The following is a 26,991-nucleotide window of genomic DNA, read 5'->3' as shown; positions in this document are numbered from 1 at the left end:
ATTCTGCATAATCCCTCTTGGGATATATCCTTTGTCTTAACTTATCTCTCACCACTAGCTCCAGATGTATCAAATGTCCATTCATACTTATTTATCAATAACTCTCGCACTAGCTCCTGATGTATCAAGTGTCCATTCACACCTATTTATCAATAACATCCTGGCCGGAAACTTTTACTGCCTCTCTCCCTTGTCGTGCTTGTATAAGGTTCTGGAGTTGCAACATATCTGCAAGAACTGAATAAATGCAACATCAACCCTTTCTCCTTTTTACCACATTCTTTCTTTACCATTCCATAGTTAACTGAACCGCTTAACTCCGACTAAATATCATATCACACCATATTCCCCCCTTTAGGGGAGTACTAAGATTTAGTACTACGACGATCTACATATAGTTGTTTTACCTTTTCATATTCGGCGTCTTTTCACATTATCAATGAACCTTAATCACCTTATGGTAACCTTCTGTACCAGGGATAACTAAATTTCTTACGCAGGAAGGTGACACCTACGGTAACTGGCACACTTAGTCCCTTAAGATTAACTCTGCTCAGAGTGCTTGCTTTAGGTAAGCGACTTCCTAAATGGCCTTTAAAGGTTATTCGTCTGTTGTCTATTCTATTATTGTTGGAGCACGATCTTTGAAATTCTCACGATGTCGACCATTATCAAATCCTCCAGTCCCTAATTCATGTTCGATTTTATCTTATTCACCAGCCCATACTTATTTTTATTACTCCGGGGTCCTACCTTTCCTCCTGGTAATCACGTTGAAGTCATCAAATTATTTCTCAAAATAAGGATATGACTTTATGGCTTATACTCTTTTATTGCCTCAAGGCTTGTCACCTTTTGTATTTTCCTTCACTTGACTATAGACTCTGTCATCGTGTCATATTTTGATTTACTGTTATCACCCATATATCACATCTTACTCATGATGCATTATTTATTTTCTTCTTATTTTCCGGATAATATTTTTTTTGTCCATCACTTTATTCTGAAAACTTCAACAAAAAGTTCTTTCCCTTTTAGCTCCCCTAGCTTCATCTCACTGGCTCTTTGGAATGCCTAACATTATTTTGTTTTTTTTATTCGGGGCTAGAGTCATATTAAGGTAAATATTTGTCCCTTCTAGGATCCCACAACCTATCTTCTAAATTTTTTGAATATTTCAGTATTCATATCTGATTGTACTACTCTAGAGTTCACCATCTAGGTGTCTTAGAAGAAGATCTATTACCACATTTGCACCATCTTTGGAAATATTAGTTAATGATAACAACCCATCCACAATTTTTGGGTTACTCTAACTCCAACTGGATCCTAATATCCCATCTTTCTCTTAAATAATATCTGTTAGCTCCCATAGAACATAACTGAGATGGGTGTGGCCAATTGTACTTACCTCTGTCATTGATGAAGGTACTAAAATGCTTATATTTCTCTGCCTAATTTGAAAATATTGATAATCTTCATTATCTGGGTGTCTCGTACCCCTCTTCACCTTACTTCTTTTACTTGTTGAAACTTGTATCTAGCTTCTGAATCCCTCATAGCTTTTCACCATATTCGTGAATAGATATCCTTGCCTTAAGGCTCCTTATTAAGAAGCTTACACATCTTAGTACACACATGATCTATTGAAGACCTCACATTTACTCATCATAAGCATGATGTGAAATCGAGTTCCTCTGACTCAACTCTTCCACATCCATATGCAATCTCTTACCAACTGTCTTTGTGGATGCATGTATTGTTGTATTACGACTAAAGTCGAATTTAGGAGTTTGAATTCTTACAACTGAGCTCTACTGCACGATCTAGAGTAAGAAGAAAGAGTGACAGACCTAAATGCCATGTAGCCTCCTGCTTATAAGTGTGGTGCACAACACACCCATAAACAAGACTCTACTAGACACGGCTTGTAGACTCCCTAGGACAGAACTGCTCTGATACCACTTCTGTCACGACCCAAACCGAAGGGCCGCGACGGGCACCCGGTGCCTTACTCAACCGAGTACCAACGTAACATATCTTTCTTATCATGTTATCATGAGTAAATGAGCCAGAAAACCTGTCATGGGATAACAAGAATAAAATATAAGGGAATACTCAACATATGAAGACCCAACATGATATACAAACTTATATATGTGATATACGGGCCTATAAGGCCGACATGACCATTAGTAAACTCGAAACATAGGCCGACAAGGCCATACAATTATCCATACACCTGGCATCTGTCTACAAGCCTCTAAGAGTACATAAAATCATAAAGGTCGGGATAGGGCCCCGCCATACCAATCAATACATATCCAAAGCATACTGACCAAATAGGCAACTCCGGAGTAAGTGGAGTGCACCAACACCTTTGCTGAGCTGATAGCCTACTAGGAGGACTGTCAACCTATCAATCGGGACCTGCGGGCATGAAACGCAGCGTCCCCAGACAAAAAGGACGTCAGTACGAATAAAGTACCGAGTATGTAAGGCAGGAAGGCATAAACAAGAACAGTAATGTAAAGAGAGATAGAGGAGATACAACCTGTAACATCTGAGTGCCTCTGGGGGCAACTGATATGAAATGCATAATACATATATATATACATAAGCTTTTAAAAACATTCGCCTCTGTGGGCATCATTATCATCATATCATACCCGGCATCAAAGAGGACTCGGTAAAAACCCGACCATCATAAGGCTCGGTAGAATCGTACCCAGCCATATGGAGCTCGGTAAAACCCAACTGATCAGTGGTTGCACAATAGGTGCCGTACCCGGCCGACTATAGCGCAGCTCGGTAGAGTAAACTAGATACATATATATAATGCATGCTCGACTCATGGAATTATGTTCTAACCCTTTCGGAGTAATGTAAGGTCATTGCACCTTCGATTAACATTATGGACATCCCTACCATCAATATGAACTTCACTAGGACTCAAGGATCATACAGACTTTCTTAGAATAACTTTGTACGGAAAGAACAGCATAGACAACCTTAGTTACTAGGAGTAGATTCATTATGAAATAGCGTATCGTTTATGTTCATGTCACTTTAGATCATGCAAAAAGAAAGAAGTAAGTGCATTAACATACCTTAAACCCGTTGAGTCCTTAATCCCTTCCAAGCAACTCTTTAAACAAGTCAACTCAATCTATCATAGTATAAGGAGATTCAAAATCAGTGTTGAGCAAAGGCTATGTCTATAACTTAAGCTAGTAGCTCGTTTACGTAAATTTGGGCAGCATTTCCCTTGTAACAAGGGCCTCCACCAATACCATATACCAACAACAACAACCAGAGAAATCCATCAACATATAAATGTCGATAACAAGACACCATATAACAACAACAAGTCACTACTACTTCATGACGAGCGGCAAGCTCCAATTGGAATCCGTATAACCCATATACCCCTTATAGACTTCTTAAATTAACTTAAAAGTATCATTAACATGATAATTAAGTCATTCATCAATTATTCCATCCTTATACCATATATTTATAACAAACGAAACAATCCACAACTCCAACTATCTTCAATTAGTAACTTTATTCACTAGTTCATGTGTACTCCATCCATTTAACTTAATCAATATCAAGACAACCTTAAGCACAGGCAAGAACACAATACACATACCTCCAACAGTAACTTTAAGTCGAAATCCAAGTTATATTCAGCTTACAACAACCCTCAATGGCAATACAACATCATAGAAGTGACTTAAACTAATCCAAGTATTATCTTGTAGTTTATCATCCTAACAACTTAACCAACATACAAGAAAGCTTAAGCACAATTAGTAGGCTGTTGTACTCACCTTAGAAAGCAGCAACAACTTGGAATTTCATACAAATACAGCCCACAACAATCCTCAATGACAACACAACCTCAAAGAGGTGTTGTTCTTCACTAGAACTAAGTTTTGATGTTGAAATATGGTGTAATCAATTTGGAATCACTTCAAACCCTTGTGGTATATGTTTAGGAGGGTTAGGAAAAGTTTGGAGACGAAGCTTAGTTGAAAAATGAGCAAAAATAGGCATCCAAATCGTTTATAAATTGAAGTAGGTCAACCACTGCCTAAGTGGGTCCCATATGGAGCTGCTTGCGCGGTCTCGCGAAAACACGAATATCTCTCTACTCCGATGTCGTATTGACAAACGGTTTAATGCGTTAGAAACTAGACTCGCAGATCTTTAATTTGGTAGGTAGAACACCCCATGACCTTTGCCAACTCTTGTTCCACAACTTGCTTGCCTTCAAAATGTAGAAAGTGAATATCATACGACTAAAATAACCTCCTTATCATGTTAAGAATCCTAGTCTCACCCCAAAGTACATGTTATAACATTCCAAACTTATCGACTTTTGACGAAACTTATTTTCTTCAATTGGTTTAGCTTCTAAGATTTCCAACCCTCTTGGTACTCGTTATTCATGATCTTAAATATTTGTAACCTCCAAGGTAACATGATTAACTTACTTTATTTCCTTCCAAATATAATCTCATTTCTGAGCTTACATCAATGACTTACGACGTACTCTCACATATGAAAACTTGGGGTGTAACAGATTCTGAATGTAGAAAACATCCGGTGCGTTCTCTGTGTTGAACCTGAACCAGTCCATGAAATCTGATGCCATACTTACCCAATTGGACCATTTCTTGGGATCTTGGATGATATACCAAGACAAAGCATCCCCAGTAAGACTCCTCATAAAGAGCTTCATCCGAATCTTTTCATCTTTCCCGACCCTGACAAACTTGTCATAATAGGTCCTTAGATGAACCTTAGGATCACCTGTGCCGTCTAACATTTCGAACTTGGGAGGTTTGTACCCCTCTGGCAGTTCTACATCTGGCTGTATGCATAGGTCTTCATAGTTCAAATCTTCTATTCCTCGATCGCCTTCAATACCCTGAACTCGGCTTGCTAACTTCTTGAGCTCTTCAGCCATGTTTTTAATGAGCATGTCCTTTTTATAGGATTCCGGTGCATATGAGATTGGTTGGGTAGAGTGAGGTACAGTTTCCACATATATAGGGTTGCTTTGATAGGTTCCAGAGACTTGGATGTAATGATGGTCGTTGGTTGAGTTTTGAGGATCGGGAATGAGTTGTGGTGTGTTTTGGGGAGTGTGGTAAGTGGTGGTCGGTAGGTACTGAATTGGTTGATGGTGATGTTGTGGCAGAGTTGGTATTGGCAATGGATTGATATTTTGGGGTGAAGTTGCGTATTGATTTGGTGCAGGAGGATGTTGTGGGTATTGGTTTTGTGTGCTTTGAGGAGGTACTGGGTTCTTAGTGTTATGTTGGTTGATGTCAGGGACATTCAGGGTAAGTGACATGTTTGCCAAGTTGCGAACCTGCTCAAATTCTCCTTGCAATTCTAGTAGCTTTTGTTACAGTCTCAAGACTAGATCATTTGGGGTCGGAGTACTACTGCCATATGAAGTCTCTGCATTCTCAATATTCTCTTTTCGGATCCCACTTAAGTTGTCCATTTTTGCTTTTCCTCTGTCTTTTGTATTACTTGGAGGAGGAGGAGGTGGAGGGCCTGTAGATCTGGTATGATACGCTGATGAGGCCAGTATGAGTGAACTAACCTAAGAGATGGGAATAATCAAAAATAAAGAAAAAACAAAAAGGTAACAAGTCAGTGAGGATCTTAAATGTTTGCAGTATTTAAACACATTGCGAAAATGTAAATTCGCATCTTAATTTGGGAGCCTTGTTGTGCCCGAGGTAGGCCTAGCGACAAATAAACTTGGAGATCTTTAAATGCCAATAAATGTTTCATTTCATAATATAAAAATAGACGAATCCCAAAACGACACTAAGATAAAATAAAATAAGTAACTACTGGCACTTGGTCTTATTACATTTTTAGGAAAAAGCAAATAAATCTAGCCTATTTGATCCCAGAAGGACCTTCCCCAAATTCGATCTTACGAACTCCATCATATAGATCCCCCAGCTCGCGCAGCCCTAGCAGCAAGTAGGCCCTAGCCAGATGTCCTTCTTTATCCCATTCAGCGTTTTGGCAATTTTCAATCCTCTTTATGACTTTACCTTCCAGCTCCACTATTCCTCGCTCCAGATATTCTAGTTTCCTGTTGGAAGTGATTTCCATTTCTTTCCATTCCTCGATCAACTTCACATTCCTCTCATATATTTCCCGGTGCTCATTCTTAGAGTCGTGGGCCCTCTTGCGCAGCCTGTTGTATTTGACTTGAGCTTCAGCTTCCTCAACTATGATTCTGTTCCCTCGACTGGTCCCTGGTGTCACCATTCATTTCAGATTATCCTCCAACCATGCCGGTTAGAGAGGCTCGCACCCTGCATGATACCTATCTGGCTCAATGGTGTTTTTCTCCACAATGATTTTGCAGTGCCACATGTGCTGAGCTTGGCACTTGTAAGGGACATCATCGTCTTGAAAGTTTGCCCTGAAATGTCTCATCTTGACAACCCTTGGCACGAACTGTTTTCTGCCTCCTTGCCTCATAACTCGCATAGAGACATACAGGTATATCCCTCTTAACCCAATCATCACCAAGTGTGGAGCATCCCTGGATCTGATAATAAATTCGTCTGTTGGGAACCATTCAAACATCCACTACACCCGTTCCTCGGTCAGATTGTCGAAGAAATCTACCCATTCTTTGGCACTTTCCGACTGAGCAAATCTATCTGGAATGTAAGTCATCTGGTTAGGGTGATGGAAGGCAATATGGTCGTTCCAAGCCTTTCGTGGAAATTCTTGGCGATAGCGACCCTTTTGGAAATGCTCTAACAACCATAACTGCATCAACAAATTACAACCCTCGAAATGCTTGACCCCTCTTTGACAGCACTCCAGAGCCCTGCAGATGTTGATTATAATCATGGGGACTACGGTATATGTTTGTCCATTAATCCCTTCCATCAAAGTCTTGACAACCATGGCCAACCTAATGTGGATTCTTCCTTTTTTCATTGGGAACACTATCAGGCCTAGGAAGCACACAATGAATATAAACACTCTGCGGTGTATGTGACCCAGAGAAGTAAGAGAGATCTCATCACGATAAGTACAGAAAGACTTGCTATGGACATACCTCTCGTATAGGTATTTGAAAGGTATGTAAGATTCCTTTAAGTACACTAGGTCGACATTCTTCTTCAGCCCCATCATCTTCAAAAATCCCTTGCCCGTACGGTTTCCTGGTACCAATAGCTCGGGACTGTCCCAAGTCAATCCCGCAAGCCCTCCAATTTCCTCTAGAAGCGGTGTCATTTCTATGTCGCCGAAACGAAACACAACCCTTTCACTATCCCAGAAAAAAGTGGCAGCTTCGATCAATTTATTGTTTGGCTCAATATTTAGCAAGGAAGGCAGGTTACCCCGGTACTTTCTCACATGTTTCTTGTCACTTGAGGAAAGGTCCTCCCACCAATCTAGCAGCAATGGTGGGATGTTGCTAACCATACCGAATCTGGGGACCTCGTGCCTCATTTTCTGCAAAACAAAAGGGTTAGACCATACCCCCACCAGACTCGACTATTTATACATTTATGATCAACATATCGGCATTTAGTTCTCCAAATTAATGCACAAAACGTGGTTGTGTCCATTGGGATTATGGAAAACCCCATGGACTTTGGATAAGGCTTATCTTAAAGGATATTTATGTGGACAACATAACTGATATGACTAGGTTTGACCATGATACATGCCCAATTTTAACCAGAGTAAAGTTTTTACAGGGTTTTAGACTGGTACCCTCAAGCGGACAACTCGAGGAGGAAGGCATGGAACTGTCGACTGCACCCCTGATTGACTAGTTTTACCACAAATATGCCTTTCTGAATTTAAGGGTAGTAAATAGTAAGAGCGCAATCACTCATTAAAGCATTGCTATAGGATTTGATACGCATGAGTGGAAGATGATGCGGAGCATGATTTATGCAGCAATTAATAACATGTAGTCAAGTATTTGCACGCAGGGAAAAATAAATACAACATTTAAATAATTGAAAGACAATTACAGGGAAAAGGAAAACAAAGAGACAAGTCGGTTTCAGGGGATAAAGAACCATAAATGCTTAAAAAATGGACAGCTAAATTCAAATAAGGGAGAAGGGTACGGGATAAAGCATGCTTGGATTAATTTGTAAAAAGATAAGTTCGTTATGGTATGATCCTAAAGGTATCCCTAGCAGAGTCGCCATGCTGTCGCCATGAGTCGCCATTAACAAATAAATAGTTGAATCAAATAGTTTGCAAGTAAAGCACGTTGGACGTTGTATAACATAAATAACAACGCAAAGATTTTGAACAAGTTGTATACATATAAAACAAGGTTTAAACAAAAGGAATTTTGGAAAAAGGGGAAGTCCTAGGTTGGTTAGCCTATAGGATCACCCAACACAATATCCGGTAAACACTCCTCAATGAGGGGCTACACGTGACACTAGCGCGTAGTCTTCATATACCATATCTACCCCTCCCACCCCCTTAATGGTCATTAAAGCGAATGTTGGTCATCGATCTCTATTGCGTGCTGCTACCCATCCCTTCTTAATGATCCTGGAGGGAATTTAGGACCTCTACCTATAGGTAGTTCTAGACAAACCCTTAAGGTTTAAAGGAGAAAATACTAAGGCGTCAGGCAAGAACAAATAGGGCCTTAGTACATAAGACATGAAAGGAGCAATTAGAGGCTCAAGTTTACCTCCACAAACAATGCACATAAGCAGCACGACTCAAACACAAATAAGGGCATGATGTCTAAATAAATATCAAGACACAGAAGATAGGCAGTTTATTTTATAAACTCAGAAGCAGGGCCCTAATCAGTATGCCTACTGATTTCAAGCCTATTAATCACTAAGTAATAAACATAAAGAGGAGGTTCCTAGTTTATAAGAGTTGATTACCTAAGGCTTGCCTAGGCGTATGATGATGCACAATTGTTACCACTAGAGCAATGAAGAAGTTATTTTACCCTAAAAGCATGATGTTCTAAGTGTTACAAAATACAAGGATTACTACCAGTTATTTGAAACAGGATAATCAAATGTGAAGCTGTTTTTTACATCTTCCATAATCAGTAGTTTACTCTAGGTGTGACTGAGCAAGTACGAATGAGATCCTAAAGCATGGTATCTAATATGCATGTATAAATGTAGAGTGATTTATATGCAAAATTCCTAAGTAGGATTTCTAATATGCACGCCATGATTGCAGAATTTCCTATAGAAGGATTTCTAAATGCATAGAAAGGTTACAACATAGTAGAGTACGTTGCCAAGTGTGCAAGAGTAGTAATCTTTGTTTTAATGCCCTTTATCCTAGAATAGGATTTCTGAGTGATAGCAAGAGTGTCAAAAATGAGATGCTGAAATAGTGTACATGAAACCTAAGAGCATGGTTTCTAATACAAGATATGCTTTATACATGTTGGTTCTAAACATGGCTCTATTGCGCATATAGGAAATATAAACCTAAAGCATGGTTTCTACCCTGTTGATATCTATAACATGCATAGCTACCCTCCCATTTTCACTATCCAAACCCCAATGTTCGTTTACAAATTATTACAGGCCAACATCAAATGAATTACATAAGTAGATAAGAAAAATAAGAAGTTACTCTATAGGGAGCCTACCAATAGGCCCAAATTTCCAAAATTTCCAATGTCAGATTGCCTCATAGCCTTTCATATAATTTGGGTGTGTCAGAGTTTTCTAAGGACCTCAAGGGATCCCGGGCAGTGCTCACACCCAGATTTTATAGTCATAGTTGAGTAAGTGCAGTGTGGAAGGGTCATATCTAATGTATCAGAGTTCAGAGGGATCTCATAGGAATCCCTAAGCAGTCACACATTAGAGGGGCAGAACTTAAAACCTAAGAGTAGATGTGAGAGTGCTTGAAAAGATTTAAGTAGGGAAACAATTTGAAAAAGGGACTTGTTTGAAATAGTTTTATAAAAGACAACAGAGACAGTTTTGAAAAGAGAGAGGAGTAATAAATAATAGTCCAAACACAGCACCCCCAAAACAGGTTCATACACAGCCAAAGATCATAGAACCAAGGCAGGTTCAGCAACCACAAATAGGGGTCAAGGGATTTGGGGACACAGGTCATGTAGGTAAACACATAGTTACAAGAGCATAGCAATACTTGTGAGGGTTTATGGGATTAGGGAATAACTAGTGATATCAACACAGTATAGATTTCAGAGACAATCATAGAATCAGACATCTAAAGTGACAATCCAGTTTGCAAAGTAAGTGCATGTCAAAACTGGACAACAAGTAGACGAGTATTCAAAGCAGGATAGGGTCATATTGAGATAGACTACCAGGGGAGTAGAACTAGCATGCTAGATGAAGCCATAATGCAAGCATGTCAATTACACATTGAACAACAGAACCATAGATAGAAACAAATCAGAAACATGATAAGCTGAAGCATTAAATGAAACATATTGGTTTTGGAACTTGAATTAAAATCAGGACATACCAGTAAAGTGACAACAAACAAAAAAAGTGAAGAATAAGAGAGCACAATAGTTAGTCTTGGCTTGCAGTGGGCTAACTTAGAACAGTAGTAAGTAATCACAAAATAGGGCAGAGAGCTTTTAGTGTGTGAGAGAGAGTTTTGAACCAATGTGTTCGTGTGTTTGTGTTAATGAGAGAGTATGTACATACAGTAGTTCGAAATTAGGTAAAATAAGGAAAAAATCACAGTAGTATAGTAATTATGGAACCAAGTACTAATCAGAATCAAATCAATGCAAGTATTCCTTTAATTAAGGGGTAATCAATCAACGGTAATGGGCAGAAAGTGTTTAAGGAAAGAAATCAAGTAGGGCATCAGGTACAAAATAGACAATTAGGGGTAAGTACATAAGGGTTCAATTAAGGAAACAACTAGTGAAGAATCAGTAAAATACTCGGTTAACCAAATAAGGTATGAAAACAAAATGAAGTTGCAGCATATGGAAATAATCGAAAATCAGCATATAGTAAATCAGTGAATCAAGGACTCGAAATCATTGATTTAAGGAGAGTAATATGGGTTCCCATGAATAAGCAAATAAACCAAGTTTAAACAGGAGAATCGAAGGTCTAAAGGGAAATTTTCAAATCTAGCCAAGAAACAGGAAGCTCAGAGTCAATCAAAGAGAGAGTCATAAGTCAATGTTTTAGCATATAAATAGAGTGAGATAGGAGTAACCAAACATAGCAAGCTAAGAGGCAAGTATTGACCAGTCAAGATGAACCCCAGCACATAGAGCTGATGTAAGTTAGTCATAAAAACTCAGTAGAAACATATTCGAGGCGAGATAGTCACAGAAACTCAAACAAGAACAGGCCAGTCACAAAATCAAACGAAGAAGCCTAGAAAAATTAGGGCTTTCAACATAGACGAGTTAAAGATGTGATAAACTCATAGAATCAGTTAAAATAATGCAAGAAGTAGAGGTTTAAACACAAAGAATCAGTTAAACAAAATTTTAAAAGAAGTTCCGAAACCCTAATTATTAGAAGAAGGTGAAAAACACTTGAAATCAACAATTCTTGTAAAAGAGTTCCAAGGACAGTGTAAAATATTAAAAAAACAAACTCAAATCGTCTTAGATCTGTACAGATCTAAGAGATATAAGAAGAAATTAGGGTTTCAGAAGAAATCCATATAGATAAGAAAGAACCTTTCTAGAATCCCAAGGATCATTACAATTACAACATGATTTTGCTCGAAATCACACTGTACTAGCCAAGAACAGGTAAGTAACGAACTCTAGATGCAAGTTGGCATGGCCCTGGGTCCTTGAAGACTTAGAGAAGGCAGGTATGGCATGAGAGATGCCATTGGAGGCTTAGGAGTCGATGAGAGATCACCGGAGAAGACCGGAGAAGAGAGATCGACAGTTGAAGGGCTAGGGTTTGAGGGTGAGGAGAGGAGATGCGAGAATACAGAGGCGGCGGGTTTGAGAGAATGAGTTAGGGTTAGGGGTCGTTTAGAGTTAAAAAAGGCAAGATTTAATACAGGCTGTTGATCTCTCAGATCAACGACCATGATTTAATTGGTTTTGGGTCGGGCAAGCGGGTTTAGGGTTTGGGTTGGGTAATTCGATTAGGAATTGGGCTGGGATTGGGTTAAAATTGAGGCTAAAATTGAAATGCAATCTGGCTATATTTTACATAGCCAATTTATCTCTATATAATTTATAATAAATAGTAAATAATTTCTATAAAATGATTTCATTTAATAAAATGATTTAAAATAGATATTCAACATTTTAAAAATATAGAATGTCGTTTTGTGCATATAAAAGTTAATTGTACCCTAATAAGGCTAGTATTGCAATTATATGCAAATTGACTTTAAAAATACAGAATGCAATTATAAAAATAAATTAAAAATATTTTAACAGAATTTTGGTATAAATATAAGATTTAGATGACTAAATTACCACAACTATAATTTGAGAGATAATTATTGGGGATTTTATGAGTAAAAATAGGAGGAAATAAATCAATTTAAAATCTTTAAAATTATAGAAAAAATTATAAAAACCTTTTATATGCTTATATATGCATATATGTGCTATTTTAAAAGTATTTATGCATATAAAAAATATACGAAACAATTAGGTATCAACAGTGGTGAACTTCATGTTGTTGATAGAAGCGTCGTCGCCACCCCCGATGATCATTTGAATGGTGCGGGTTAGTGAGGGAGGTTTAAGCTGTCCCTGATGCTATTCACGTCCTCTGGAAAAGTTGGTCCTTCCCCGGTCGCTCAACAATTCTTTGATGTGCCCTTAGCGAAGCATGTTTACGACCTCCTGCCTTAGGGCGATGCAATCCTCGGTTTTGTGACCTCGCTCTTGGTGGAACTCGCAAAGGGCGTCCGACTTTCTGGTGCTTGGATCTGACCTCATCTTTTGTGGCCACTTTACCTTTGGTCTGAGCTTCTCCAATGCGTAGAATATTTCTAAAGGTGACACAAAAAACTGTGAGCGGATAATAAATGGGGCATACCTCTCTCGTTCCGGTGAGTCCCTGTCATTAGTCTAGGTGGGCCCTCTTCGTGGCAGGAGGGGGGCACGATGGCGCTTCTGACATATGGCCGATGCCATTCTCGGTTAGGTTGTGGAGCTACGAAGTCCCTCATGATATCATTTCTTCAATCCTTCCTAGATTCGGCTTGTACCGAGTTCAATTGATAAGTTGGCCCAAGGTCGTCCTCATTTGCCCGGACCTCAACACAGTAAGCGTTATGTATTTCATCCCAAGTAGTTGGAGGATATTTCATAATCCGAATTAATAACTTTCTGGTCGCCCTTGAATCATTCTTGCTCAGCTCATTTTGGAAAGCTGCGAGGGCCATTCCTTCCGATACTTTGGTAAGGTCATTCTTACTCAGTTGAATCGGGAAAGGAAGTCCCTCAATCCCTCTTCGGGCAATTGTTTGATAGAGAATATATCGTTCACTCTTGCCTCTACCTCTTTGTCCCCAGCATGGGCCATTATAAACTTATCAGCCATCTCTTCAAACGTCTCAATTGAATGTGCGGGCAGTTGTGAATACCATATTAATGCTCCTCCAGTGAGGGTCTTGTCGAAAATTTTCAAGATACTTGCTCCTTGGCGAGGTCATTGCCTTTCACAGCGGTGACATAGTGAGTTACATGGTCTTCGGGGTCGGTTGTACCATCATATATTTTCAGGTAGGGCGGCATTTTAAAGGTCTTCGGTATGACATGCGGAGCAACTTCATCACTGTATGGTTGCTCGACGAACTGACCAGCATCTCTCTTCGACAGGAGCTTTAGGGTTCCTGGTATCTTGCCGACCCTTTCTTGGTGTTCTTTCATTTGGTCCCGAAGTACTTTGTTCTCATTCTCTATTTCTTCCATCTTTCTCAAAATGGTTGTGAGGGTGTCGTCACCTGCACTGTTAACGATGTGGTGAGTAATACCTGTTATCAGAAGAGGGAATGGGCTATGCCGCTCGATCATTGCTGGTGTAACACAGCTCCTTACGTTTTCCATAATTGTATCCTGAGCGGGCTTGTGGAGGATGCCGGTTAGCACGTCAGTTAGCCAAGCCTCAAGGAGCTTTTTTAATGCTGGTGGCGTCTCTTCCATCACGGACGTGGAAGCTCCTTTACCACGGGATGTTGCAATACTGCCATGAGGAGGAGGTGACCCATGTCGCCTGGGAGAGGCATTAGGTGTTATATCCTCACCTTCTGTTTCGGAAACCTCATTGATGGTATTCAAGAGGTTGGTGGTGAGGTCGCCTATTACCCTCGTTCTTTCTACTACGTTACCTGTCATATTAGAACTGTGTATATAGGGAAAAGGAATTTTGTTCTGTGTTTTTTTGTGAGCAATCCGTGCTAGTTGTAGATCTAGAAGAAACTAAAAATTTAACTAGGAAATCTCCACAGGCGGCGCCAAATTGTTTGACCAAAAAATATATGCTTCCGATTAAACTATTAAATCTTATGTAATAAAGGGCTAAACCTAGTTAACGATAATATCTCTAGATTTAGAACTAGATAGTGCAAATAGCGTGAGACAATGTTGGTGGCGAACTAGAAATAATGTGCATTTAATACTCCAAAGGATTTGAGCAATAATAGAGGAATGTCAAGTAATAAATAGCTATAAATGACATTTATGTAAATAAGGAAAATGATTCATCCAATATTCAATGAGGTGGATGATTCTTCTTTCTCACAATGATGAATAACAGACAAATCCTAGAATATTGGAACTATTATCGAATCTGATGGAAAAGTATGGAATAATATATGATGGAATCTTAGTAAAAATGTAGAGTTTGTATCTTTACTAGAGAGAAAGTTTTCTTCTCAAAAAGTGTTCTTAGCAAAATGAATATTACATGCCTCATCCCCTTATCTCTTTTCTATTTATATGAGACATATCCCTAGTCAACCCTAATAGTACAAGTGCAGAGAATATTCAATAGAATATTTTCTTTAATATCTTATTACAAAAACTAGCCGTTAGTGTTCTTCCCTTTGATGCTCGACCTCGACCATTGTTGACTGTCCGACCACGAATCCCATTGTTTCCTAGTCGACCTGTCCACAAGGTAGGGGTAAAATCTGTGTACCAATTACCTTCCTCATGCCCAGAGGCGGATCCAGAATTTTAAGCTTATGAGTTCCTACAACAATCTCAAGTTAATCTGCATGATAACTGGACCAACGAACTGGGTTCCAAGCTAAATATTCTTATACTTTTAATAAATTTTTTAGTACAACTATAGAATTTATGCAAAAGTTACTGAGTTCACGGGAACCCGTATCCTTTTCTCTGGATCCGCCCCTGTTTCCTCCACATCAAGAATTAAACAAGTACTCTGTCTCCGGCTCTCAAAACCTGATAATAATAATAATAATAATAATAATAATAATAATAATAATAATAATAATAATAATAATAATAATAATAATAATAATAATAATTTTTTAGATGAACCGATAATCTATTGTTCGGCAATATCTGGTGGTTACTGAAGTCAAGATGCAAGTGTTGAGATAAAAAAGATCTCAGGTTCAATTTCACACCAACATATGATAGCAGTGCACATAATTTAATTTTTTGTAAGTGGTGTACATTTTTTAGTAGGTGAACAAATGAATAAATACTATAATGATATCATATTGAAAAAAAACACAAAATTTAAAACATTACTATAACTCTCTACGGTGAGTTTTTTATTTTTTGAAATGTATCAATGATAGTCTCATTAGAAATAGTACTAATATATCTTTTTCCAAGAATGATATTGAGTATATTTGTTGTCTTTTTTTTTTCCTCGAGTATATTTGTTGTCTACTTGACAAATAGATGGATTCTAGCTCAAATGGTTTTTGTTGTTCCTTAGTTTTGTTAGAGGTAGGTGCTTCAAGCCTCACTAATATAAATTATATTTTAATAAATAAAGTCTCCAAAACGATAAATACATAAGCGTGTCGCCAAAAGGAATCAAACTCTTGACCTCAGCAAAGTATTTGAAGCGCTTAACCACCAAACAGCAAGCCATTTTAGTTTAAGTGGTGTCAACCGTTTCATTTTATACGCGTTATTTGGTTTTACTTATGTCTCTATATATACATTTAATATATCTTTCCGACAAAACGGTGTCCCATTAGGTGGCTCCGCCCCTGTATGATAGAGGGTCTCAATTTACACAACTTTCTTTCCGATGAAGCGGTGTCCCATAAGGTGGCTCCGCCCCTGTATGATAGAGGGTCTTAATTTTACACAACTTTTATGTTGGTATTCTCGAGCCCCTGTATGATAGAGGGTCTTAATTTTACACAACTTTTATGTTGGTATTCTCCCTACTACTAGTGAATCTTTTAAGAAGATAGTTTGTTTTAAGAAAAAAGTGCAGCAAATTGAATCTCCTTATCAGGTGATACGTTAAATTGTTTTAAGAAAATCATGTAAAGAAAAATAATAGAACTAAATACAAATGAAGTACATAGAGAGACCAACTATCCCATTCTCTCAGTTCCCAACTTCTAATTTGTTACTTTCCATTCTGTTGTAAATTTAATAAAAGAAAAAGAATAAGAAGAAGAAATCTCTCTTAAATTCTTAACACTTAAAACTGCTAGCTTAGGGTATCAACATGCAGAAGCATAATACCCCCCCCCCCCCCCCCCCTCCTTATTTCTTTTCTTTCTTCTAATAATAAGCATAATATACCAGTAGGAGCAAAATTGAAATCTACAGGTATCAATATCAGTTACAAAGTCTTTTGGCAACTTTGGAGAGTTGATGACTGGCTAATTCTTCCTGCGGGCTGGGATGTATTTTCAGTAAGTAAACAACCAAACTTAATTTCACCAACCAGATCAATCAGAGCCAACATCAACCCCTTTTTTCTGCAACAACTCCTTGGCTTCACGAACGTCCTAGAAAATCAGAAACGCTCTTATTACTTCTTCAGCAAAATGCCTATTCAGTCCCTTTTTCTCATATTTCACTATAAAATGCCCAGAGGACCTCCTATCTTGACAACAGCAATTGAATACAATAACTGTTAAAAAGAAAGGCAGCTGTACCTGCTGTAAGTAAACAGCTTCTTGCGGGCACGTGGGAAATTTCATGAGGCCAACACCTACCATTAAGAGACCGTAGCATCCAAGGGACACAATCAAGTATAGAGGCAACTACAACATCATAATAGAACCATTTAGAATGTGGAAAAACAGGTTAAGCAAATGCTGAAGAGGAAATCATTGTCAATAAGAGCTCACCAGCCAAGTATAGTTCTCTGGAACCACTGATGTCTGCAGCAAGCCTATCCAAAGGGCGGATACCCCAAAAACTATCGTCAAAATCTTCACGATTTGTTTCATTTGGATCTGCAGAGAAGTAATAATTATTGATGTAATAAGACAAAGGTTGATATGGATAAATATCTGATATATCATGAAGAATAGAGAGGCAAACTATTTTGTAATAGTGCTTCTTTGATACCATATCATCGAGTGGAAAAGAGCATCCAATATTTTACAGAGATACAAACCCAAAACATTGCTCTTTCCATTCCCATTTTACTACAGAACCCCTAATAACTAACTTGCACCATGACACCTAATAATTCCACTTATGACATATCAAGTTGTTGCATATCTAGTGACAGGTAAATATTTCTTAGATTCATTAGTATAAAAATAAGAGCACGGTACAAGTTAGAAACCACAAAACTCATTCCACATGCTCCAAAAAGATATCCTCTAGCTCCTGCTTTTGTTCCTCTAGTTTCCACTTAATTACAAGCTCCTCAAAAAGTTATTAACATCAGCATGAAAACCAAGAGTACAGTACTACATATAGGATAAGCATTAACCTCTTTCTTAACTAAGAAAAAATAAGATTCTTAAATAAAAACACAGCTGTGCTATTTTAAAATTGGATTCTGCTACCTGATCTTATCTCATTTTCAAAAATGCCAACCATAGGTGATGTTTGGCTAAAAATCCATGTTTTCATATGCTAAGTGCCTTACATTTTTGCCCAACTATTGCTAATTCTAACGTGTAATGGAGTTACTTGAGCTTAATTTTAGGTAGGAGTCGATTGGAAGTGATATGGGAGGAATCTGCGCAAATTGAAGCCGAAAAGGAAGGAATTCAGAAGAAGTGTAGACTTTGGCGTCCAGAAGTGCGCAAGGAGCCGACCTTCTGGACGCCAAATTCAGCAGAAGCAAAATTTGGGCGTCCTGGCGACGCCAACCAAAATGCCAAGGCAGGGCTTAAAATAATTCACCATCCAGGGGGGCGCTGCGCCCATCGTGTCGCCTACTTCCAGGAAACCTCTTATTTCGACTTGGAGAGGGGCTTTTCGGTCCTACACGTCCCCAACAAGTGTAAAAGGAGTTCTAAACCTACTTTTTGGGGGTTGGACAATTTTTGGAGGCTAGAATATCGTGTGGAGCAATTTTGGAGGAGAAAATCATCGAGTTCTTCATTCCTTAATCTCTTCTTAGTAACTTATTTATGCAAAATACTTGTGTAATTGTTACTACAATTATGAGTGGCTATGTTCTCTATTTTCTAGGGTTGTGGTTATCATGAATATTGAAATTTTTTAAATACATCCTCGTCAATTTGAATTATCATCTTGTGGTTGTTTCTCTAATTCAGTGTTTTACAAAGCGATCGCTTCGTCGCTTCGTCGCTTTAAGCGACGCGACCAACCAAACTAGAATTAAAGTTTAATTCTAGTTTTAACTTGTGAACTGTTGTAGCTACTGATTCACCCCATTATCTGCACTATGCTTGGAAAAGCCATGTTTATATTAGAGTAGAATTAGAGAGAGCTTGTTTCTGAACCCGTGGCTTGGGGAAGGACTTCGCGGTTAGGATAGGAATATACCTAACCATCTCACTTAGTTGAATATTGTAATTAATTCGTTCATGATAGATTCAATACCGAAAGAATATATGGTTGATATATTATGGGCATATGAATAGTTTATGGGAACATGCTATTTATATAAATGATTCGGTCAACTAGCAACCATAGATAATTCAGATTAACAGGTGTAATCACGAACTCAATAGGATTGATAAACTGACTACAATCCTGGAATCGTCATCTCCTCCGATTAAAATCAAATCACAATCTCTTGCTTCGTGTTAGTTTAGTTAATTATTTGTTTAATTTCCGCAAAAGTAGTTTAGCAGCAAAACCATCACTCTTGGTTACCTTGGGCAGTTAATTGATTTTAGTTAGCTTATTTAACAATTATTCTAAATCTCTGTGGACTCGACATCCGACTGTCAAGTCACTTTATTACTTGACTGCCATGCTTGGATGTGCTCGGGGAACCAATAAGTCATTCATATGTAGTAGCAGTAGTAGTTAAATAGTCGTAGTAGAATCTAAAGAGACTTCAAGAAATCAAAGCCAGACACACACACACATGATAGTCAGAAATGTCTTCAGAAATGCACTGTTGATTAGCTATGCATTGCATTTGCCACAGCCCTCACTCTCTCAATCTCACTGCCTCTCTTTTTTCTTTGTGAGTCTCTCAGACTGCTCAGAGTGAGTCTTTTTCTAAGGCACTGAGTCTTCCTGTGGGTTCGACCAACACCACCAACATTTTGATGGGAGCTTTTGTTAGTATGGTAAACAATGGACCACTAGAAGTTGCTGTTTTGGGGTTTCACCCAACACATTACCTTTTTCCTTTTCTGAACAACAACAAACAGATACTACATATAATATATTTCAGTTTCTAGCTGTTGAATCTCTTTTTCACAATCAAGATAGCAATGCAGTGTTTGGTAGGCCATATAAGAAAATATAATCCCTGCATAACCTGATCCAGCGGTTGCTCACGACATTAAACAATACATGCATTAAGTTATGTGGGAATCTATGTAATATTTTATAACAATCCCTTCGTTATTATTCACAACATAAACAATCTTGCCTTTTAATTCTAGCATAGCTAACATGTGAAACAAGTGATCCCTCAGGACATCTAAACTGGGACAAAGGGAATACATAAGCACACAGATATATAAAACTATGAACACATTTGTTTGCATTAGCTTCAATTAGGAATGCCATTTCTTTTTCAGTACACCAAAGAGAGCGAGAAAACAGAGGGCCTGCCAGTAAAAGGTGCTAAATGTTACCGACTACTTCCGTCGATGGAGTGCATTAGAGAATGATTACATAGTCTCATCGCCAAATCAAGCAGAACAAACTCAAAGCCCATGAAATCCAACTCCATATGGTTGCCTATTTGAACATTGTGGACATAAAATAGTACTATGGAGGAAAACCAAACAGGTAAACAATACTATATTAAATTGTGTCACTTCTCTACGAGTTACTACTAGTAAATAATTGACTCAAAATATGAAGTGAAACAAATAATGAATTCTCACACTGATAATGAAATAATCTTAAGCTGCAGGGGAGCACTTGTGCAGTTCTTCTTTACTTTTGATGTCCAGAGAAATATCTATATCAATTCAAGAAACAAGATCAAATATGCTTTGAACCCCTATTTAGCGACAACCAAAAAAACTAAAATCTTAATTTTCCATAAACCATAAAAAAATCTTAATTTTCAATTAGCAAAGGCACTCTCCATCCAAGGCAGGTCTTGTGCAAACTTCAACATCACGACAGCGACATATATGTTGCACCATCAAAGCATCACACTCTCATTCACTATTATGATAACAATGTAGGCGCTGCACCCATTAAAGAAATCTAGTGGAATAAAGGCAGGACATAGGTGATCTTTGAGGCTGTAGAGACACAGAGACACAGAACTTGGGAGAAAAGATCAAGTGACTACCAATTTTATATTTCACTTCTTGATATGGTGGTGTCCGTTGCGCGTACCTCGACTATTCCTTTTTTTTGCCTCTACCGAGAGTTGAAAAATCTAGTCTCCCATAATTTTCATCCACTTTATTGACCGCTAGACCATACTCTTGGGTGCTATATATTATGCACACGCATACACATATATTCCCTTGATAGTATTGAACCTTCCCCCAAAAGAAAATACTAAAGGGAGCTAGTTACTAGCCAACCTCTGTTGTGTGTCAAAAGCTTGGATACACAATCACATTTCATATCCAGACACTTGCAGTGGTCTTCATCATAATCAAGGCCCCTAATTATAAACATCCACTGTTCATTATCCAAATAACTTACCTGGAAAACTGCATTCTTCACATACAAACAAGGCGTTAGACAACTAAAGATATGGATATGCTTTCAACCTTAAAGGAAAGAATATAAAGGTGGAAAACTAACCAATACTCAGAAGTTAATGAACTAAACACTATAGGCAATGGCATGCGCAAGTCAGAAAGGGTAAAAAAGAAGGATTAGTTCCAATTCTGGCTATTTCCAACGGAACAGACTTGAAATTGGGAGGAGAAAGAGGGTGGCTGCTATCACTCTCTTCTGCAGATGTTAATCACCTCATACACAGAATCAGAAGATTAGCGACAACTGCTATCAGGAGGGATAAAGTGTGAGTGGCCTCAGTGGCGGACAAAATGCAGGAAGTAAGCTTGAGATGGTTCGAGCACGTGAAGAGGAGAGACATGGATGCCCCTGTGAGGAGGTGTGAGAGGTTGGCCATTGAAGGCCCTAGGTTCTACCTAGGTAGGCGTAAGAAATATTAGGGAGAGATGATTAGGCAGGACATGACGCATCTTCAGCTTACCAAGGACATGAGGGTGTGGAGGTTGAAAATTAGAGTTGAGGGGTAGTAGGTAGTCGAGCGTATTGCCTTTCCATATCAATAATACTATTATCAATCTCGTATTTCCTCTATTTAGATTTTTATTACTACTTAATGTTCCTTCTGCTTTGGATTTCTTATTATCTTGTTACTGTTGTTGTTACTGCTTCTCTTTGCATGTCATCTTCTCTTATTATTTTGCTTTCATGCGCCAAGGGTCTCTTAGAAACAACCTCTTACCCGTACAAGGTAGGAGTAGGGTCTGCGTACATACTACCCCTATCCAGACCCCACTTGCGGGATTACACTAGATATGTTGTTGTTATCAAGAGGGATGAACTTGGTAATCATTTCAAAGTTCCATTTCAATAAATTAACTCAAAATCCTTGTGCAATTCCCCAAACATCATGTGGCAGTATTGAGGTTTCAGGTTCTATTCTACAGTAGGCTATCAAACCTAAACTAGAATATATATGCCAAAGGAAAGCAATTTAGAGGAAAAAAAAATCCCATTTTGTTTCTACTCCTTTCCTTACAAAACCCTACGAATTTGCGCATCTAGGATATAGCACATCAATTCATGATTTCTTTCTATAAACACATTCCTTGGAGTTACTTGCAAATGAAATTCGGACTATTAGCAACAAGGATACACCCATCAAAACGAGTGTAACTCCGAATCATTTCAAAATGCCATCCTAATTAATTAATTAATGGCACAATTTATGATCCTTTTTATATCAATATATAATCATCATATTACGTATTAATTCTTGAATTCTGTAGCAGACCCACAGAACCCGATTCAGAGAAAAAGAAAAAAACACAACAGAATCCACATTTCGTTAAGACTCACAAAAACATACCATAATTAAACCAAATAGTAACAAAACTAAATTGAAAGACAAACAAGAAAACACAAATAATCCAAGCATTTCCCAACTGGGTATACAAAAATATACTATTCAAAATATCCAGAATAAAAAGATGAAATATATTAGAAAAATGACCTTTGTAGATTGAAGGCTGATTCGCTGAGATCTTCGCCTATAGAAAGAATGAAAGAATCGCAATGGCATGAGGAGGGAACATGGGAGCAGCGGTTTAAGAATGAGCCAACTTTGAAATTTGGCACCGAAACAAACTACAAGTTACCCTTTCATCCTCAAAAGTTATAGAATTCGCCAATTGTGTCTTTGAAAATTGAGATCATGCCATAAGTAATATCAATTGGAGAAGTTTTATTGTGTGCAGAGTTGTGTGAGGCTCTTTATATTTTATAAATTTATGGACCCAATTTTAAACTTTTGGGTTCATAAAATTTGATTTCATACAACTAGTGACACAAAATAAAAATTTCCAGGTTAGATTCTCTCCAATTGATTTTGCTCAAGTATTATTCAATGATGGCATGAGATCATGCCAAGTCATCTGAATATAATCCAATGGCTGTAATTCATTCTTCTGCAAAGCAATATCCATTTCTCTATTTTTCTAACCTCTTTTACCGTTAATTCAAAGCTAAAAAACGTACACTATACTCGCTGCTTCGTATTTCTATAAACACCTTACAATTTGAAATGGGTAAAAGCTCTTAGAAGAGGAACTAAACAGATAATTTTTGAAATTTCTTGTTCAAATTTTTGGTTTCGAATTTTAAAGACTGAATTTATATGTTATTCAACTTTCAATGGCTCATCGAGAGCAAATAAACTTGTTCTAATGTGTTGAAGAATTACAAAAATAAAACTATGAGATGAGATTGTCACGCACTTCAACATGATAGATAGAGGTTCTAGATTTGAGTTTCACCGCCACTTATTTTAATAAATGAATTTTTATGTGCCTGGCCAATGAAAAAATGAAGCCCGCACGTGAAAGGACGTGTGGAAGAAATAATTAAAAAAAATAAAAGTGTACGAGATGCTCCTGCACTTCAACATAATTTGAACTTTTCGGAACAGATGAATAACATACGATAGTAATTTTTTATGCTTTTCTTTTTAGCCACTATATTCTGATCAAGTATTTCACGTTCCTCATTAATCAATCTAATTAGTAAATGAAACAGACATCCCAAGGCTATGAGTAACCCAACATAAGCAGCGAGGCAACGAGCACAAAACTCTCACTGTGTTTTTTTTTTTTTTTTTTTTTATCAACAATTTTTGATAAAAAAGTTGTTGAAGAGGGTGATAGTTACTTTGTACAAGGAGCAAAGTCTACTCAAATGTGGATCCCAAAATATTAGTTACGCCTTCACCGTATAGTTATCAAGATGTAGGTGAGATATTCAATTTCTACTCAAATGTGGATTTATGTCCAATTTTTGCGTTGGTATTCTTCCTACTAGTTTTTGTTGGTATTATTTATAATGCAAAGGCAAAGATTTTTTTTTTTTGAAAATCTATTTACAATCAATAGCCATAAGTCTTTTTATTTTACAAGTATCCTATTTATTTCCAAATGGCTTGTTGCATAAAGCCTTGTGGCTTAAATAATTGGTACATGGCAAGAGTTTTTACATGTGGCATTGATTTAAAGTCAAGTGTTGAATGACTTTGACAAGTGGCTATGCAAATCTACCATATGTCTTCATGCATGGAAGACTAGGTACACTTGTCAAATTGACTAATATATTTGGACAAGTGTTAAAAGACTCTCCACACTTGTCATACATGCAATCTCCCTAATTGCCTATAAATAAGATGATCATTAGCCATCATATTCACTCAATTCTTAACCAAGAATTCATCTTGCTAATCATTACTTTTTTCCTACAATATTTTAATTTTTGTATTAACTACAGAAAAAACCTTCATCTTCTCTTCTTTCTAGGCAACTGTTTTGTGCAAATTCTAAACTTCCAACCACGAGTGCACATGTTTGGAGGTACTGTGGAACCTTGAGGAGCGACCAGTCTTAACGATTTGCACCCAGTCCGGCCGAAATCGCTTTCAAGGCAGTGGCTTGCCACGACACAGTATTTTTGTGATAAGTTTTTCTTCTTTCCTTCTTGTTCTTAGTCAATATTATCTACTCATTTTCCTTACAATTTGAAAGCGACTTTATATATAATGTTGGCAAATGGCTACCACTTTGAACAAAACACTTCCCGATCTGTCAAAGCTTGAGCCTTTAGATGGAAACAATTATATGCATTGGTCCCAGAAACTTTTAATTTTCTTTGAACAATTAGAAGTTGATTATGTTTTATTTAACGATCCTCCTGCTGATATTGTTGCTGATAATTCTAATTCTGCTAATATTGTTGTTGCTGATGATACTGCTAAGAAGAAATTTGAAAAGGATAATAACACAGTAAGCGGGCATCTGCTTAATCTTATGACTAACCCTCTCTTTGATTTGTTTATAAATTATAAATCTGCTAAAATTATATGGGACAATTTGGATAAGAAATATGGTGCTGATGACGCGGTATGTCGTTGGAAAGTGGATCAAGTTTCAGATGGTTGATGATAAGCCAATCATGGAACAGGTTCACGAGTATGAGAACTTGATTGTTGATGTTTTGAACGAGGGCATGGAGATATGTGAGGTTCTTCAGGCTAATGTTCTGCTTGAAAAGTTTCCACCTTCCTGGAGTGATTACAGGAATCAACTAAAGCACAAGAAGAAAAACTTAACTCTTCAAGAACTAATCAGTCACATGAGGACTGAGGAAGTAAACAGTCTCAAAGATGAGGAGTCTGAACGGCTTAAGGATAAGATGAAATCTCTCTCTTTTACTTCTTCTACAGCTAACATTGTGGAATCTTCTACTACTTTTGTGAAAGACAGGTTTAAAGGAAAACAGAAGAAAGGCCAAAAGAAAGGACACATGAAGAAGTAGAATTACTTCAATAAGTCAGAGGGCCATATACAAAAGTCGAAAGGACCTTTCTATGTCTGTAGCAAAATTGGTCACAAGGCTTTTCAGTGCAACCAGAGACAAGGACAAAGCTCAAAGAATGGAGGAAAAGCTCCAGCCCAAGCTAACCTTACTGAGTGTGGTGATGTCATTGTTGCTGTGGTTGTTGAGGCGAACATGGTGGCTAACAAGACTGACTGGATACTGGACACAGGCGCTTCAAGGCACCTTTGCACCAACAAGGAGCTGTTTCATGACTTTGAGGAATCTGTTGATGGCGAGTATGTCTACATGGGTAACTCCACTACAGCTTGAGTTATGGGTAAAGGAAAAATTCTCCTTAAATTAACTTTTGGAAAACCCTTATCCTTGAACAATGTTCTGTATGTACCCTCCCTTCGTAGAAACTTAGTTTCTGGTGCGCTTCTCAACAAACAGGTCTTAAACTTATTTTTGGATTTGATAAAGTTATTATTTCTCGTGGAGGAGACTTTTTTGGAAAGGGTTATCTTAGTGGGAGGTTTATTTGTACTGAACATCGCTCAAGAGATTACTAATAATGCTAGCACTTTCAATTCTGCTTATATTGTTGAGTTTATTGATTTGTGGCATGGTAGACTAGGTCATATTAATATTGCTTCTGTTAAAAGACTTAGAAAAATGGAATTAATTCCTATAGTTAATGTTGATACTTTTTCTAAGTGTCATGTTTGTGTAGAAGCAAAATATACCAAAAAGCCTTTTAAGAATGTAACTAGTAGAATTTTTTTTTGCTTGAACTAGTACATTCAGGCTTAGTAGATTTCAAGAACGTTGTTAGTAAGGGTGGAAAGAAATACTACATCACCTTTATAGATGACTTTTCTAGATACACTAAGGTATATCTTCTTAAGTCAAAAGATGAGGCTGAAAGCATGTTTTTGAAATACAAGGCAGAAGTAGAGAATCAATTAGATAGAAAAATCAAGAGGTTTAGGTCTGACATGGGTGGTGAATATAGTACTAATACTCTAAAAGTCTTTTATGAGAAAAATGGTATTATACATGAGGTTAGTGCTCCCTATATTCCCTAACAAAATGGTGTAGCCGAACGGAAAAATAGAACCCTTAAGAAAATGATGAATTCTATGCTTTTGAGTTCGTGTTTATCTCATAATATGTGGGGGGGGGGGGGGGGTATTTTATCTGCATGCTATGTTCTTAATAAAGTCTCTCATAAGAAGTTAGATAAAATCCCGTATGAGTTATGAAAAGGGTTTGCCCTTAACTTGAAAATTCTAAAAGTGTGGGAGTGTTTGGCTAAGGTTGGTCTACCTGAT

The 26,991-nt window shown here is 37.6% G+C and overlaps 2 protein-coding genes across 3 annotated transcripts; one reads left to right on the top strand and one right to left on the bottom strand.

Moving 5' to 3' along the window:
- Nucleotides 1-16,507: 16,507 nt before the first annotated feature.
- LOC107797790 (dolichol-phosphate mannose synthase subunit 3) lies at nucleotides 16,508-23,183 on the bottom strand. Of its 2 annotated transcripts, XM_016620711.2 has the most exons (5): nucleotides 22,812-23,183; nucleotides 20,479-20,555; nucleotides 17,326-17,433; nucleotides 17,131-17,238; nucleotides 16,508-16,980 (listed from the first exon to the last, which is right to left on the bottom strand). In XM_016620711.2, the coding sequence occupies exons 3-5, from the start codon at nucleotides 17,425-17,427 to the stop codon at nucleotides 16,921-16,923; spliced, it is 270 nt and encodes an 89-aa protein (XP_016476197.1). In that variant the 5' UTR covers nucleotides 17,428-17,433; nucleotides 20,479-20,555; nucleotides 22,812-23,183; the 3' UTR covers nucleotides 16,508-16,920. The 2 variants fall into 2 exon arrangements, with proteins under 2 accessions (XP_016476197.1, XP_016476195.1); XM_016620709.2 differs by lacking the exon at nucleotides 20,479-20,555 and having other exon boundaries at nucleotides 22,812-23,179.
- A 1,705-nt stretch (nucleotides 23,184-24,888) lies between these two features.
- Nucleotides 24,889-26,745, top strand: LOC142174358 (uncharacterized). Its single transcript, XM_075240139.1, has 4 exons — nucleotides 24,889-25,239; nucleotides 25,301-25,602; nucleotides 25,717-25,967; nucleotides 26,465-26,745. Exons 1-4 carry the CDS (start codon nucleotides 24,889-24,891, stop codon nucleotides 26,743-26,745), a joined length of 1,185 nt encoding a protein of 394 aa, XP_075096240.1.
- The last annotated feature ends 246 nt before the right edge of the window (nucleotides 26,746-26,991 follow it).

This window comes from Nicotiana tabacum, chromosome 20, assembly GCF_000715075.1.
Source record: "Nicotiana tabacum cultivar K326 chromosome 20, ASM71507v2, whole genome shotgun sequence".
NCBI lineage: Eukaryota > Viridiplantae > Streptophyta > Magnoliopsida > Solanales > Solanaceae > Nicotiana > Nicotiana tabacum.
Note: the sequence above shows the minus strand (reverse complement) of the source record. Positions and strands in the feature narration are given on the sequence as shown.

What these genes read in the sequence shown, in the direction of transcription:
- LOC142174358 (XM_075240139.1), top strand. Translation starts at nt 24,889, where the DNA reads ATGGCTACCACTTTGAACAAAACACTTCCCGATCTGTCAAAGCTTGAG. An exon ending in AATATGGTGCTGATGACGCG is followed by an intron (nt 25,240 to 25,300) that starts GTATGTCGTTGG and finishes ATCATGGAACAG; the next exon opens with GTTCACGAGTATGAGAACTT. An exon ending in ACTACTTTTGTGAAAGACAG is followed by an intron (nt 25,603 to 25,716) that starts GTTTAAAGGAAA and finishes CTATGTCTGTAG; the next exon opens with CAAAATTGGTCACAAGGCTT.
- LOC107797790 (XM_016620709.2), bottom strand. Translation starts at nt 22,880, where the DNA reads ATGCCATTGCGATTCTTTCATTCTTTCTATAGGCGAAGATCTCAGCGA. An exon ending in TCAGCCTTCAATCTACAAAG is followed by an intron (nt 17,434 to 22,811) that starts GTCATTTTTCTA and finishes ACTTCTCTGCAG; the next exon opens with ATCCAAATGAAACAAATCGT. An exon ending in AAGCTGTTTACTTACAGCAG is followed by an intron (nt 16,981 to 17,130) that starts GTACAGCTGCCT and finishes CTGATTTTCTAG; the next exon opens with GACGTTCGTGAAGCCAAGGA.